Genomic DNA, 16,528 nt, shown 5'->3' with positions numbered 1-16,528 from the left:
TAAAAATCCTTCCAATAGAAAAAGAAAACGATTAAGTTACGAATAGAACTTTAATTAAATGAGTTGACTCTTCACATGGGATGAACTTGAATTAAATGAGTTGACTCTTCACATGGGATGAACTTTAATTAAATGAGTTGACTCTTCACATGGGATGATTTCACTGAACAACAAAATGGATTATTGAATGATCCCCCAATAATCCATCACATCTCCCAAAAACGTTTTCAACATGTATCTGTAAAATGACAGTCTAGAAACTAAAGCTTAGGTTGTCTTCCTCTCAGGCTTCCATGTATTCTGCCTGGACATCCTCAATGTCCACCTCTTGAACATCAGACTCTGAGTCCTCATTTTCACTGTCACTTTCGAACCTTGTTGAGGATGGCTTTCTTGTTGTCAGGTTGAAAAGGCCTCAAATTTGCCCGGATGGCCACCAATTTTTCAACCCTTGTATTGGTCAGCCTGTTGTGTGCTTTGGTGTGTGTGTTCCCAAACACAGACCAGTTGCGCTCTGAGGTGGCTGATGTTGGTGGGATTTGGAGGATGATGGAGGCAACAGGGGAAAGAGCCTTCCACCAGGTGGCTGATGAGACGTGTTGGCACGACTACCATATTGCATCTCCATCCCAAAGTCCTTGTTCGGAAGTGGACTTTGCCAGACTGCCAAGAACCTTTTCCTCATCCAGGCCAAGGTGGCGAGACACGGTTGTGTTGACACCATATGCCTTGTTGATCTCCGCACCAGACAGGATGCTCTTGCCAGCATACTTTGGGTCCAACATGTACGCTGCGGCGTGTATGAGCTTCAGGCAGAAGTGTTCACACTTTTTAATGTATTTCAGAAGTGCAGTTTCCTCTGCTTGGAGCAACAGTGAAGTGGGCATGGCAGTGTGGATTTCTTCTCTCACAACTGCAAGCAGAGTCTGAACATCAGACAGGATGGCATTGTCTCCCTCAATCTGTGCAATGGCTACTGCTATAGGTTTCAGGCTGCTTACCACTCTCTCGGCAGATTGTGATATGGCCATTTCTTGGAGAGACTCCTTCCCCTCCAGGAGACAAACATGATAACAACACCAACCCAACGGGTGGTGCTGGGCAGCTTCAATGTGGTGCTGTTATGTTTCTCACTTTGCTTGGTGAGGTAGATTGCTGCTATAACTTGATGACCCTTCGCATACCTAACCATTTCCTTGGCTCTCTTGTAGAGTGTGTCCATTGTTTTCGTGCGGAGCATATTCAATGCATGAGCAGCACAGCCAATGGGTGTGATGTGAGGGTAGGACTCCTCCATTTTAGACCAAGCAGCCTTCATGTTTGCAGCATTGTCTGTCACCAGTGCAAATACCTTCTGTGGTCCAAGGTCATTGATGACTGCCTTCAGCTCATCTGCAATGTAGAGACTGGTGTGTCTGTTGTCCCTTGTGTCTGTGCTCTTGTAGAATACTGGTTGCGGGGTGGAGATTATATAGTAAATGATATCATCATATACTTTCTCTTCCAATACACATTGCCTGTGAGCATCAGAGGTGAACCAGTTGCATACACAGCTCAAGCAAGACATTCATCAGCATTTCTCTGACTACGTTCCTCCATTGAGTCAAAAAAACTGTTGCTATTGATAAGGTGTCTGATTCATCATTTTCAACTCAAATAGAAGTGGGGGGACTTTTGTCAGTGGTTGCTTGTTGTGAGCGCAGAGGGACTTAATGCTCTTGGCCAGATGGTTCTGCATCTTTGTTGTATTCTTCACATATGATTTGGCACAGTATTTTCAAATGTACACAGCTTTTCCTTCTACATTAGCTGCAGTGAAATGTCTCCACACATCAGATAGTGCCCGTGGCATTTCTTGTAAAAATTTGAAAAAAACAAATACAATTCCATGTACAGATAAATAGTTAAGCAGTTAGATTAAACAACTCCTTTGTAAGATAAATGTTTTAAAATGAAACATGTATGGAAACAGGTGAATTAACACTCTTCAGTTAGCAGGCTCAAGCAAGCTAAAACCAACATGGTAGCAAAAACTAACTAGCAGAAATTTTTAACAAGTTAGAAATGATTTAAACACACTTTGTTGTAGGCTACTATTTACTAGTTAACAAAAAATAATGTATGTTTTATAAAATATATTTACCCCACCCAGTATTGTAATCCAAACTTAACGTATGTAGTAGTGTGGGCTCAATAGCATCTCATTATTGTGCAAGATCTTGAGAATCAGCTGTACAGGCATGGAAGAGTGCACTGCACATGTGATGGAAGAATTTACTGCACATGCAGTGTGTTGCAATTCCATTGAATGGGTGATAGTTTAATCAAAATATGCCACAAGACCTAGAATTGCCTTGTGTATCCCACTTTTTTAAATGAATTTAAGCAAAATTCCCAGGCTTAACTTCCCATGGAAAATCTCCAGAACAATTCCGGAAATTTACCTGAAAGTTTTCAACCGTTTGCAACCTAAGTCTGAGAGTCCTTTCGGGGCCTTTTGGCAAACTCCAAGCGGACTGTCATGTGCCTTTTACTGAGGAATGGCTACTGTCTGGCCACTCTACCATAAAGGCCTGATTGAGGGAGTTCTGCACAGATGGTTGTCCTTCTTGAAGGTTCTCCAATCTCCATAGAGGAACTCTGGAGGTTTGTCAGTGACCATTGATTGCTTGGTCACCTCCCTGACCAAGGCCCTTCTACCCTGATTGCTCAGTTTGGCCGGGCTGCCAGCTCTAGGTAGAGTCTTGGTCAGGGACCACTTCTTCCATTTAAGAATGATGGAGGCCACTGTGTTCTTGGACCTTCAATGCTGCAGACATGTTTTGGTACCCTTCCCCAGATCTGTACCTCGAACACAATACTGTCTTGGAGCTCTACGGACAATTCCTTCGACCTCATGGCTTGGTTTTTGCTCTGACATGCACTGTCAACTGTGGGACCTTATAGACAGGTGTGTGCCCTTTTTAAATCATGTCCAATCAATTGAATTTACCACAGGTGGACTCCAAGTTGTAGAAGCATCTCAAAGATGATCAATGCAAACAGGATGCACCTCCGCTCAATTTCGTGTTTCAATAGCAAATGGTCTGAATACTTATGTAAATAATGTATTTCTGTTTTTTATTTTTAAAACATTTACAAACATTTCTAAAATCATGTTTTTGCGTTGTCATTATGGAGTATTGTGTGTAGATTGAGGATTTTTTTTATTGAATACATTTTCTAAGGTTGTAATGGAGCAATGTGGACAAAGTCAAGGGGTCTGAATTCTTTCTGAATGCACTGTATATACACTCTATTGTGCTCTTCTCAAATGCCACCTATGTCGTCCACCAGGTTTGCGTTCCAGTACAACCCGTCCCTGCAGCCCAGAGCCCTGGTGGTGTTTGGCTGCATCAGTAAGAGAGTGACCCACAGCCAGATCAAACAGATCATCAGGATCCTCAGCAAGGCCAGCCCCCTGCTCAGCATAGACCGGGTGGGTCTACACACACACGCTGTTGGAGAGCTGAGTTTTAATGAGCAACTCTGTCTTCCAGAATTAACACGTGTATACACACACACACACACACACACACACACACACACACACACACACACACACAGGCTGTTGGAGCGCTGCGTTTTAATGTGCAACTCCATCTTCCAGAATTAACACACACACACACACACAAACATTGAGGGGTGGTGGTGAGTGTATTTTACCTTTCCTTAGCTCAGTCTGCCAATTTTTGTCTGGCTCAGTCTGTACAGGCTAGGCTGCCTGTGGGTGCTATCTGCAATATGCAGAGAGCTAAGTGTTTATGAGTGCACCAACCCACTAATCCAATGGTTTCTAATCCTCTAGCTAACATTATGGATACTATGATACACTCTCTCCCTTTTCTTCTCTACCCCGCTACTCTCTATATCTCTCCCTCTCGTTTTATTTCCTCTTTTTCATGTTCGTTCTTTCTTTTATCTCTATCTCTCACCCCACACCCTCTCTCTTTCACTCATCCTCTCCTGTCCTCTTCCTCCACAGGGGCTGGAGAGCTGCTTAAAAGGACCTGATAACTACAACAGCCAGGTGTTGATTGAGGCCACAGTCATCGCTCTGACTAAGCTGCAGCCCCTTCTCAACAAGGTACACAAACCGCAAACACAGAACACATACAATACATAATGTGATTGTCTGTGGTCTACTGCTTGTCAAATTAAAGTTTTTTGGGTCACGTACACAGATTTGCAGATGTTATCGCAAGTGCAACAAAATGCTTGTGTTCTACTATTCAATAAAGAACCCAGCTGTAAGTTGTTGGTTCGTGATTTTAAATAACAATTTGGAATCGGAGGAAGGCTAGATTTGTTCTTTGTTATCTTAATGTGCTTGGTGCTGTTCCCGTATATAATGTATGTAACCTCATGGGTTATACTGTATGCTCCTCCAGGACTCCCCCATGCACAAGGCTGTGTTCTGGGTGGCTGTGGCTGTGCTGCAGCTGGATGAACTCAACCTGTACTCTGCTGGGACGGCCCTGCTAGAGCAGAACCTGCACACTCTGGACAGCCTGAGAGTATTCAACGACAAGGTAACTGGCAGACACTCACTCTCAGTTCAATGACAAAAATTAAACATACATTGACACTATTTATATGCTGAATACACCCCCCCCCTATCAAGAGTCCAGAGGAGGTATTTATGGAGATCAGGCAACCTCTGGAGTGGCATTGTAAACAGATGGACCACTTTGTGGGCCTCAACTTCAGCTCCAACTTCAACTTCGCACTGGTGGGACACCTGCTGAAAGGTAAGGAGAGGGCACAGGGCACCTGACTACATCTTGGCCCAAGCAACTCCCCTTCCTGTGACTGTACTGTGTATCATATAAACAACGGCTTCTCTGTCAATATTTCTTAAGTAAACATTCTGAAAATGTTTGAATTTGTTTGGGTCTAATCTACCTAGATAAAGGATAGACGAAGACGTTGGCCTGACTTGCCGAGCCACGAATGAAAACCTGTCTTCCCACTCAGTCAGAGACCCAAACTAGCAATATTGACATGTCCTGCAGTGACAAAGAGCTTGGCAGCAGTTGTTGGTGTTTTCACTCGTCTCTGTAGTCTGTACTTGTCACTAGCTGCATTTAATGTTGTGTACTCTGTACACCTTGATGTGTTTTAATGCTAACTGTGTTGAATTAATATGGCTATGTTATAATCTACCAAGCGAGCAGTGGAGTGGTGTATGACTATGACTTACGTGCCACTCTGTTTCCCTTCTGTGCGTGTCAATGTGAAGGCTACAGACACCCGTCCCCCACCACGGTGGCTCGTACGGTGCGTATCCTCCACACGCTGCTGGCCCTGGTCGGAAAACACCTCAACTGTGACAAGTTTGAGGTCAACAGCCAAAGCGTGGCCTACCTGGCAGGTCAGTTCCAGTCACAGTCCTACACACTGACTCCACTCACCCACACTTTGTGTTGACTCACCAGACCTTCATTTTTTGTCAACTCACTGGACCTGCAATGTGCTTTTTGGATAGCAAGCAGTGCGTTGCTTTAGAAACATTGTTAAACAGATATGATATTCTGTCATGTACTGCCCCCCATTGTTGGAATTGATACCCTGATGCTGCTGAGGAATTTTAAGACTGGTGTTAAATTCATTAATTGAGGATTGCTGTTGTTCCCATTGATGTATTGGTTTATTTGTTGAAAGTGTACTATTGTAATTGTACCCTGTAGTCTATCTTTATTCTTATTTTATTTGGAATGTTTATTTTAAAATGTTTGTGCTCAGGGCACAAACCTACAAGCCCTTAACCAACAGTGCAGTTTTAAGAAAAAATAAGTGTTAAAGTATTGACTAAATAAACTGAAGTAAATAGAAAACAGCAACGAGACTATGTACGGGGTACGGGTACTGAGTCAATATGCGGGGGCACAGGTTCGTCGAGGGAATTGAGGTAATATGTACAGTACCAGTCAACAGTTTGGACATAACTACTCATTCAACGAGACTATGTACGGGGTACGGGTACTGAGTCAATATGCGGGGGCACAGGTTCGTCGAGGGAATTGAGGTAATATATACAGTACCAGTCAACAGTTTGGACACACCTACTCATTCAAGGGTTTTTCTTTATTTTTACTGTTTTCTACATTGTAGAATAATAGTGAAGACATCCAAACTATGAAGTAACACATGGAATCATGTAGTAAACAAAAAAGTGTTAAACAAATCAAAATATATTTTACGTTTGAGATTCTTGAAAGTTGCCACCCTTTGCCTTGATGGCTGCTTTGCACACTCTTGGCATTCTCTCAACCATCTTCATGAGGTAGTCACCTGGAATGCATTTCAATTAACAGGTGTTCTTGTAAAAAAAAAAATCTTACCTTCTAAATGTGTTTGAGCAAATCAGTTGTGTTGTGACATGGAAGGGGTGGTATTTAGAAGATAGCCCTATTTGGTAAAAGAGTCCATATAAGTCCATATTTTGGCAAGAACAGCTCAAATAAGCAAAGCGAAACAAAAGTCCATCATTACTTTAAGACATGAAGGTCAGTCAATACGGCACATTTCAATAACTTGGAAAGTTTCTTCAAGTGCAGTCGCAAAAACCATCAAGCGCTATGATGAAACTGACTCTCATGTGGACCGCCGCAGGAAAAGAAGACCCAGAGTTACCTCTGCTGCAGAGGATAAGTTCATTAGAGTTACCAGCCTCAGAAATTGCAGCCCAAATAAATGCTTCACAGAGTTCAAGTAACAGACACATCTCAACATCAACTTTTCAGAGGAGACTGCCTGAATCAGGCCTTCATGATTGAGTTCTGCAAAGAAACCACTACTAAAGGACACCAATAATAAGAAGAGACTTGCTTGGGCCAAGAAACACGAGCAATGGACATTCGACCGGTGGTAATCTGTCCTTTGGACTGAAGAGTCCAAATATGAGATTTTTGGTTCCAACCGCCGTCTCTTTGTGAGACGTGGAGTAGGTGAACGGATTATCCCCGCATGTGTGGTTCCTACCGTAAAGCATGGAGGAGGATTTGTGATGGTTTGGGGGTGCTTTGCTGGTGACACTTTGATTTATTTAGAATTCAAGGCATACTTAAACCAGTACGGCTACCACAGCATTCTGCAGCGATAAACCATCCCATCTGGTTTGCGCTTAGTGGCATTATAATTTGTTTTTCAACAGGACAATGACCCAAAACACACCTCCAGGCTGTGTAAGGGCTATTTGACCAAGATGGAGAATGATGGAATGTTGCATCAGATGATCTGGCCTCTACAATCCCCCGACCTCAACCCAATTGAGATGGTTTGGGATGAGTTGGACAGCAGAGTGAAGGAAAAGCAGCCAACAAGATCTCAGCATATGTGGGAACTCATTCAAGACTGTTGGAAAATAATTCCTCATAAAGCTGTTTGAGAGAATGCCAAGAGTGTGCAAAGCTGTCATCAAGGGAAAGGGTGGCAACTTTGAAGAATATAAAATATAAATTATATTTTGATTTGTTTAACACTTATTTTTTGTTACTACATGATTCCATGTGTTATTTCATAGTTTGGTAGTCTTCACTATTATTCTACAATGTAGAAAATTGTTTAAAAAATAAAGAAAAACCCTTGAATGAGTAGGTGTGTCCAAACTTTTGACTCTTACTGTAAATGTAGGTAGAGGTAAAGTGACTGCATCATATTTTATTGGTCACATACACGTGTTTATTATATGTTATTGCGGGTGTCGCGAGATGCTTGTGTTTCTTGCTCCAATAGTGCAGTAATGTCGAACAATTTCACAACAATACACACCAATCTAAAGTAAAATAAAATATAAATATTTGGATGAGCAATGTCAGAGCGGTGTACACTAAGATACAATATGTATGCGATGAGTAATGCAAAATATGTAAACATTATTGAAGTGGCCATTGATTTCAAGTCTGAATATAGGGCAGCACCCTCTAATGTGATAGTGATAACTATTTTACAGTCTGATGGCCTTGCGATAGAAGCTATTTTTCAGTCTTTCGGTCCCAGCTTTGATGTACCTGTACTGACCTCTACTTATGGAAGATAGAGGGGTGAACAGGCAGTAGCTCGGATGGTTGTTGTCCTTGATGATCTTTTTGGCCTTCCTGTGACATCGGGTGCTGTATGTGTCCTGGAGGGCAGGTGGTCCCCGGTGTTGCGTTGGGCAGACCGCACCACCCTCTGGAGAGCGCTGCGGGTGTGCCGTACCAGTTGCCGTACCAGTCGGTGACATATTCTTACATGATGCTCTCAATTGTGCATATGTAGAAGTTTGTGTGGGTTTTAGGTGCCAAACCATATTTCTTCAGCCTCCTGAGGTTGAAGAGGCGCTGTTGCGCCTTCTTCACCACACTGTCTGTTTGGGTGGACCATTTCAGTTTGTCAGTGATGTGTACACCGAGGAACTTGAAGCTTTCCACCTCCACTGCTGTCCTGTTGATGTGGATATGGGGGTGCTGTTTCCTGAAGTCCACGATCATCTATTTTATTTTGTTGACTTTGAGTGAGAGGTTATTTTCCTGGCACCACACTCCCAGGGCCCTCACCTCCTCCCTGTAGACTGTCTCGTCATTGTTGGTAATCAGGCCTACTACTGTTGTGTCATCTGCAAACTTAATGATTGAGTTGGAGGCGTGCTTGGCCACACGGTCATGGGTGAACAGGGTGTACAGGAGGGGGCTGAGCACACACCCTTGTGAGGGCACCGTGTTTAGAAAAAGCAAACTTTTTGTAGTCCGTGATTGTCTGTAGAACCTGCCACATACGTCCCGTGTCTGAGCCGTTGAATTGCGACTCCACTTTGTCTCTATACTGACGTTTTGCCTGTTTGATTGCCTTACGGAGGGAATAACTACGCTGTTTGTATTCGGCCATATTCCCAGTCATCTTGCTATGGTTAAATGCGGTGGTTTGCGCTTTCAGTTTTGTGTGAATGCTGCCATCTATCCACGGTTTCTAGTTAGGGTAGGTTTTAATAGTCACAGTGGGTACAACATCTCCTATACGCTTCCACACCATCTGTGTATTCGTTGATGTTCTTCTCGGAGGCTACCCGGAACATTTCCCAGTCCGCGTCGTCAAACCGATCTTGAAGTGTAGATTCCGATTGGTCAGACCAGCGTTGAATAGTCCTTAGCTCGGCTTCTCCCTGTTTTGAATTTCTGCATATAGGAAGGGATCAGCAAAATGGAGTCATGATCAGATTTGTCCGAAGGGAGGGCGAGGGACGGCCTTGGCGACATCCCGGAAGTTGGAGTAGCAGTGGTCGAGTGTTTTAGCAGCGCGGGTACTACAGTCAGTGTTTTTAATAGAACTTTGGTAGCGTTTTCCTCAATTTTGCTTTGTTAACTTCTTGACGCTACCCATCCCGTTAGCGGGATAATTGTCATCAACAACCGCTGAATTACAGAGCGCCACGTTCAAAAAATATTACTAAAAATATTTATATTCATGAAATCACAAGTGCAATATAGCAGAACACAGCTTAGCTCTTTGTTAATCCACCTGTTGTGTCAGATTTTGAAAATATGCTTTACAGCGAAAGCAATCCAAGCAACAAAACATTATGAATACCTAGCATCAAAGTAGCTTGGTCACGTTACCTTTGATCTTCGGATGTTTTCACTCACGAGACTCCCAGTTACACAATAAATGTTCCTTTTGTTCCATAAAGATTATTTTTTATATCCAAAATACCTCTGTTTGTTTGGCGCGTTATGTTCAGAAATTCACAGGCTCGAGCGGTCATGACAACGCAGACACAAATTCCAAATAGTATCCGTAATGTCCACAGAAACATGTCAAACGTTTTTTATAATCAATCCTCAGGTTGTTTTTAAAATATATAATTGATCATATATCAACCGCAACTGTCCTTTTCAGTAGGAGAGGGAGAGACAATGGCTGCCCAAGCTCTGTTGCGCAAGCAAAACTCATGCGAACAACTGACGCGATGTTATCTTTCTCTCTCATTTTTCTAAATAAAACCCTGAAACTATGTCTATAGACTGACACCTTGAGGAAGCGATAGGAAAAGGAATCTGGTTGATATCCCTTTAAATGCAGTTTCCATACCAGGTGGGGATGCTATCTATGGTGCAGCTGTATAACTTTTTGAGGATCTTAGGATCCATGCCAAATCTTTTCAGTCTCCTGAGGGGGAATAGGCTTTGTCGTGCCCTCTTCACGACTGTCTTGGTGTGCTTGGACCATGACAGGTCATTGGTACTACAGCCCGTTGATGAGAATGGGGGCGTCCTCTGCCCTCCTTTTCCTGTAGTCGAAAATCTCCTTTGTCTTGATCACATTGAGGGAGAGGTTGTTATCCTTGCACCACACTGCCAGGTCTCTGACCTCCTCCTGTCTCATAGTTGTCGGTGATCAGTCCTACCACTGTTGTGTCATCAGGAAACTTAAAGATGGCGTTGGAGTCATGCTTGGCCATGCAGTCATGGGTGAACAGGAAGTACAGGAGGGGACTGAGCACACACCCCTAAGTGGCCCCAGTGTTGAGGATCAGCATGGCAGATGTGTTGTTACCTACCCTTACCACCTGGGGGCAGCCCATTAGAAAGTCTGGGATCCAGTTACTGAGGGAGGTGTTTAGTCCCAGGGTCTTTATCTTAGTGATGAGCTTTGAGGTCACTATGGTGTTGAACGCTAAGCTGTCGTCATTGAATAGCATTCTCACATAGGTCTTCCTTTTGTTCAGGTGGGAAAGGGCAGTGTGGAGTGCAATAGAGAGAGCATCTGTGGATCTGTTGTGATGGTATGCAATTTGGAGTGGATCTAGGGTTTCTGTGATAATTTTGTTGTGAGCCATGACCAGCCTTTCAAAGCACTAAATGGCTACCGACGTGAGTGCTACAGGTCGGTAGTCATTTAGTCAGGTTTCCGTGGTGTTCTTGGGCACAGGGACAATGGTTGTCTGCTTTGAAACATGTTGGTATTAGACTCGGTCGGGGACAGGTTGAAAATGTCAGAAGACACTTGCCAGTTGGTCAACCCATGCTCGGAGTACACTCCTAGTAATCCATCTGTCCCTGCGGCCTTGTGAATGTTGATCTGTTTAAAGGTGTTATTCACATCTGCTACTGAGAGCGTGATCACACATTCATCCAGAGCAGCTGGTGCTCTCATGTATGCTTCAGTGCTGCTTGCCTCGAAAAGCGAATTGAAGAAATTTAGCTCGTCTAGTATGCTCGTGTCACTGGGCAGCTCGCGGCTGTGCTTCCCTTTGTAGTCCGTAATAGTTTGCAAGTCCTGCCACATCCAATGACCGTCGGAGCCAGTGTAATGGGATTCAATCTTAGTCCTGTATTGACGCTTTACCTTTGATTCGTCGAAGGGCATAGCAGGATTTCTAGTAAGCTTCCTGGATAGAGTCCTACTCCTTGAAATTGGCAGATAGCTCAGTGAGGATGTTGCCTGTAATCCATGGCTTCTGGTTGGAATATGTACGTACGGTCAAAATGGGGATGACGTCATCGATGCATTTATTGATGAAGCCAGTGACTGATAAACTGGATGAGCTCCTATCAAGACTATTATCCAATGACTGCACGTTGGCTGATAGGACTGATGGTAGAGGCGGGTTACCCACTCGCTGTCGGATTCTTACAAGGCACACCGACCTACGACCCCTATATCTCTGTCTCTTCTTCATGCGAATTACTGGGATTTGGGCCTTGTCCAGTTTCTGAAGTACGTACTTTGTGTCCGACTCATTAAAGAATACATCTTTGTCCAGTATGAGGTGAGTAATCGCTGTTCTGTTATCCAGAAGCTCTTTTCGGTCATGAAATGGTGGCGGAAACATTATGTACAAAATATGTTACAAATAACGCAAAAAACGAACACAATAACCACAATTGGTTAGGAGCCCGTAAAACGGCAGCCATCTCCTCTGGCACCATTATGTATATTCATGAATGTTTATGCAAAGATGGAAAAGTGTCCCATTACTGGTTTTCACCCTGATCTGGTGCGTGTGTATGTGTGTGCGTGCGTGTGTATGTGTGTGTGTGCATGTGCGTGTGTGTGTGGCTGTTTGCAGCCCTGCTCACAGTGTCAGAGGAGGTGCGTAGTCGCTGCAGTCTAAAACACAGGAAGTCTCTGCTGCTGTCTGAGATGGCCATGGAGAACATTCCCATGGATACCTACTCTCTGCACCACACTGACCCCAGCTGCAGGTGAGGCGCTCTCTACATCAAGACACTTGAATCCTGAATAGGTTTTAACTTTAGCTGAAGACAAAGCCCATTTTCCTTTATCCATAGTTGCATCTTGGTAAGTATCTTTACCAAGATGCAACTTATGTTCTTGGTAAATATCTTTACCATCAAGCTTGAAGTGTTATTTCCGTACCTGTGGCCCCCATCTCCTCCCCTCAGGACACTGAGAGAGTGCCAGCTGTGGGCATCTCCCAAGGTGTCAGAGCGCTATCTGAATGCCTACTACCCTACGGTGGGGCAGATCAGCCCCCGTACACGCAAGTCCATGAGCCTGGACATGGGCCAGGCTTCCCATGCCAACACCAAGAAGCTGCTGGGTAACTATAACATTGCTGCTAAACTACACTGGTAATGTTGTCTTGGTGTGACTATGACCAGGCAGTATTGACTACAGCGTTAGTTGTGTCTCATGTCCGGCAAGAAATGCACCCCTGATCTAAGAGTGCTGTAAGATGGACATCCCATGTCACCACTCACCACCTTATCTGCCTAGACCCTCTCCTCACCCTCTTCAATCATTAGCTCTACACTCTCTGTCTGTGGTATATTTCTTCAGGAACCAGGAAGAGTTTTGATCACCTGATATCTGACTCCAAAGCACCAAAGAGACCAGAGACCGAGTCTGGCGTCACCACCCCGCCTAAGGTTAGGTGCGTGGCCGAGAACGACAATGAGATAGACAACCAAAGAATGGGCCACTCTCACCTCCGCAAGATGTCTGTGACAGAGTCCAATGTCCTTTTGGACGAGGAGGTGCTGACTGACCCCAAAGTCCAGGCCCTGCTGCTCACTGTGCTGGTGAGAGGATTATCACACAAACTCACACCTGGCAAAATAAGAAATACTTATAAAGTGGGTAATAATATAATAATAATAATATAATATGTAACACACTCACTGGACATACAGTACATGTTGCACATAGTCAGTGGACCACTAGTTACTGCTCGGGTCCAAGTAGTTATCATGAATGGATTGCACATCGGGAGGCAGCAACATGCAGTGCATTTGGTAAGTATTCAGACCCCTTGACTTTTTCCACATTTTGTTACATTACAGCCTTATTCTAAAATGGATTACATTGTTTGTTCCCCTCATCAATCAACAAAATGTGGAAAAAGTCAATACTTTCCGAATGCACTGTAACATACAGCTTTCTACTGTATATAACTGGTTCAGTCTGTAAACGTATGCTGTATGTTTCTCTGTCCAAGGCCACCCAGGTCAAGTACACCACGGATGATTTTGACCAGAGGATCCTGTACGAGTATCTAGCTGAAGCTAGCGTCGTCTTCCCAAAAGTCTTTCCCGTCGTGTAAGTAAACATGCCCGAAAATCCCCAGGCAAAACCAAATACATAGCCTAAGAGCCTACTTTTCCCTAAGCAAATCTAGAGCCTCTAGGGGGAGAGGCCTGTCCTGCTCCAAATGCATCATGGGAATTGTAGTGTGGTTTATCTAGCTATAGAGATTCTAAGTGGGCGGCTGTATACAAGTAAAAATGTCACAGGTTCAAAATATAGATTTTTTTTACATTTATTTTTATTTCACCTTTATTTAACCAGGTAGGCTAGTTGAGAACACCTTTATTTAACCAGGTAGGCTAGTTGAGAACACATTTATTTAACCAGGTAGGCTAGTTGAGAACACCTTTATTTAACCAGGTAGGCTAGTTGAGAACACCTTTAATTAACCAGGTAGGCTAGTTGAGAACACCTTTATTTAACCAGGTAGGCTAGTTGAGAACACCTTTATTTAACCAGGTAGGCTAGTTGAGAACACCTTTAATTAACCAGGTAGGCTAGTTGAGAACACCTTTATTTAACCAGGTAGGCTAGTTGAGAACACCTTTATTTAACCAGGTAGGCTAGTTGAGAACACCTTTATTTAACCAGGTAGGCTAGTTGAGAACACCTTTATTTAACCAGGTAGGCTAGTTGAGAACACCTTTATTTAACCAGGTAGGCTAGTTGAGAACACCTTTATTTAACCAGGTAGGCTAGTTGAGAACACCTTTATTTAACCAGGTAGGCTAGTTGAGAACACCTTTATTTAACCAGGTAGGCTAGTTGAGAACACCTTTATTTAACCAGGTAGGCTAGTTGAGAACAAGTTCTCATTTACAACTGCGACCTGGCCAAGATAAAGCAAAGCAGTTCGACAGATACAACAACACAGAGTTACACATGGAATAAACAAACATACAATCAATAATACAGTAGGAAAATCTATATACAGCATGTGCAAATGAGGTAGGATAAGAGAGGTAAGGAAATAAATAGGCTGTGGTGGCAAAGTAATTACAATATACCAATTAAACACTGAAATGGTAGAATGTGCAGAAGATGAATGTGCAAGTAGAGATACTGGGATGCAAAGGATCAAGATAAATACAAAAATACAGTATGGGGTTGAGGTAGGTTGGATGGGCTATTTATAGATGAGCTATGTACAGGTTAACTTGAGAACTGTCTCATATGAGGCCTAGTTATTCACCAGTGTGTTTGAGTCCTGTCATGATATGTGTTGACAGGGTCACTGGGAAAGGGTGTTGCCATGCAGAGTGAGGTGTGTCTGTAATGATTATGGGGCCTACCTAGCTGATGTTTATCTTTGTTTCCTCCTCTTCTCAGCCACAACCTGCTGGACTCCAAGATCAACACGCTGCTGTCTTTGTGCCAGGATACCAACCTGCTGAACCCAGTGCATGGTATCGTTCAGAGTGTGGTCTACCATGAAGAGTCTCCTCCACAATACCAACCCTCCTATCTACAGAGTATGTACATTCATCTACAGACCTGCTCTTCCCATATCTCTCCTCTGTTCCTCATCTACCTCATTTCGCATCATTCATCTCTCTCTGACCCCTCCCTTTCTGTCTCTCTCTCCTGTCGATCGCTGTCTGTCTCTCTGTCCCTATCTCCTCCTCTACTTTTCTCATCCTTCCTTTCTCTCTCTCTGTCTCAGTCCCCATCTCCTCCTCCCATCCTTCACCTTTCTCTACCGCCTCTTCCTCTCTTGCCCTTTCCCCTGACTGTTATGTTGTTTTCTTCTTTAGCAGTTTAACTTTGCCAATGATACCTTTCTCCCTCCATTACTTTTTGCCTCTCACTCTCACTCTCACTCTCTCACACACAGGCTTCGGCTTCAATGGACTTTGGAGGTTTGCCGGACCCTTCTCAAAGGTATGATTCATTGCCCTCATATTTCCCTTTCATTCTCCCCAAGGCAGTGTGGCCGTGCTGGAAGAATTTAGCCCCGGTAAGTAATTACAGCCTTGCCAGGGAGCCTGCCGATTGCCCCAATATTTATTGGACATCCTGCTCTCTCTCTTGCTCTCGCTAACTGGCCACCTCAGTTTCCCTTATGATGGTTCTGAGTAAATAGGACAAGCAGATGCTTCTAACTCTGAGTTGAAGGTCTGGTTTCAGAATGGGGCCACATATACAGTATCAGTCAAAAGTATAGACACACCTACTCATTCCAGGGTTTTTCTTTATTTGTACTGCCCCTACCTTATCACAGCACAACTGAATGGCTCAAACACATTAAGAAGGAAAGAAATTCCACAACTTTTAACAAGGCACACCTGTTAATTGAAATGCATTCCTGGTGACTACCTCATGAAGCTGGTTGAGAGAATGCTAAGAGTGTGCAAAGCTGTTATCAAGGCAAAGGGTGGAAACTTTGAAGAATCTAAAATATATTTTGATTTGTTTAACACTTTTTTTGATTCCATGTGTTATTTCATAGTTTGCAAGTCTTCACTATTATTCTACAATGTAGAAAATAATAAAAATAAAGAAAAACCCTTGAATGAGTAGGTGTGTCCAAAATGTTTGACTCGTACTGTATGTTGATTTGTAAATCAGTTTGGATCAAAACATCTGCTAAATGACTGTGTATGATATCTAAAGTGTATTATATATAATGTAGAACCGTTCCATCACTGTTCTATATGTGTTGTGATTCTCACTGTTCTATATGTGTTGGGATTCTCTCACTGTTCTATATGTGTTGGGATTCTCACTGTTCTGTACGTGTTGGGATTCTCTCACTGTTCTATATGTGTTGGGATTTGATACTGTTCTATATGTGTTGGGATTCTCTCACTGTTCTATATGTGTTGGGATTTGATACTGTTCTATATGTGTTGGGATTTGATACTGTTCTATATGTGTTGGGATTTGATACTGTTCTATATGTGTTGGGATTTGATACTGTTCTATATGTGTTGGGATTCTCTCACTGTTCTATATGTGT

The 16,528-nt window shown here is 43.3% G+C and overlaps 1 protein-coding gene across 4 annotated transcripts in view; it reads left to right on the top strand.

Annotated features, from left to right (window-relative positions):
- LOC109909468 (neurofibromin) overlaps nucleotides 1–16,528 on the top strand; it is a 115,402-nt gene that overhangs the window by 77,354 nt on the left and 21,520 nt on the right. For all 4 annotated transcript variants that reach the window (XM_031795529.1, XM_031795533.1, XM_031795530.1 and 1 more), the window contains 11 exons: nucleotides 3,337–3,478; nucleotides 4,025–4,126; nucleotides 4,431–4,571; nucleotides 4,664–4,790; nucleotides 5,282–5,413; nucleotides 12,089–12,224; nucleotides 12,426–12,583; nucleotides 12,823–13,064; nucleotides 13,481–13,581; nucleotides 14,899–15,041; nucleotides 15,404–15,450. In XM_031795529.1, coding sequence (XP_031651389.1) covers nucleotides 3,337–3,478; nucleotides 4,025–4,126; nucleotides 4,431–4,571; nucleotides 4,664–4,790; nucleotides 5,282–5,413; nucleotides 12,089–12,224; nucleotides 12,426–12,583; nucleotides 12,823–13,064; nucleotides 13,481–13,581; nucleotides 14,899–15,041; nucleotides 15,404–15,450 — 1,471 coding nt within the window. The remainder of the gene's footprint in view (nucleotides 1–3,336; nucleotides 3,479–4,024; nucleotides 4,127–4,430; nucleotides 4,572–4,663; nucleotides 4,791–5,281; nucleotides 5,414–12,088; nucleotides 12,225–12,425; nucleotides 12,584–12,822; nucleotides 13,065–13,480; nucleotides 13,582–14,898; nucleotides 15,042–15,403; nucleotides 15,451–16,528) is intronic.

Source organism: Oncorhynchus kisutch, linkage group LG18, assembly GCF_002021735.2.
Source record: "Oncorhynchus kisutch isolate 150728-3 linkage group LG18, Okis_V2, whole genome shotgun sequence".
NCBI classification, from domain to species: domain Eukaryota; kingdom Metazoa; phylum Chordata; class Actinopteri; order Salmoniformes; family Salmonidae; genus Oncorhynchus; species Oncorhynchus kisutch.
This window is presented reverse-complemented; position numbering and strand designations above follow the sequence as displayed.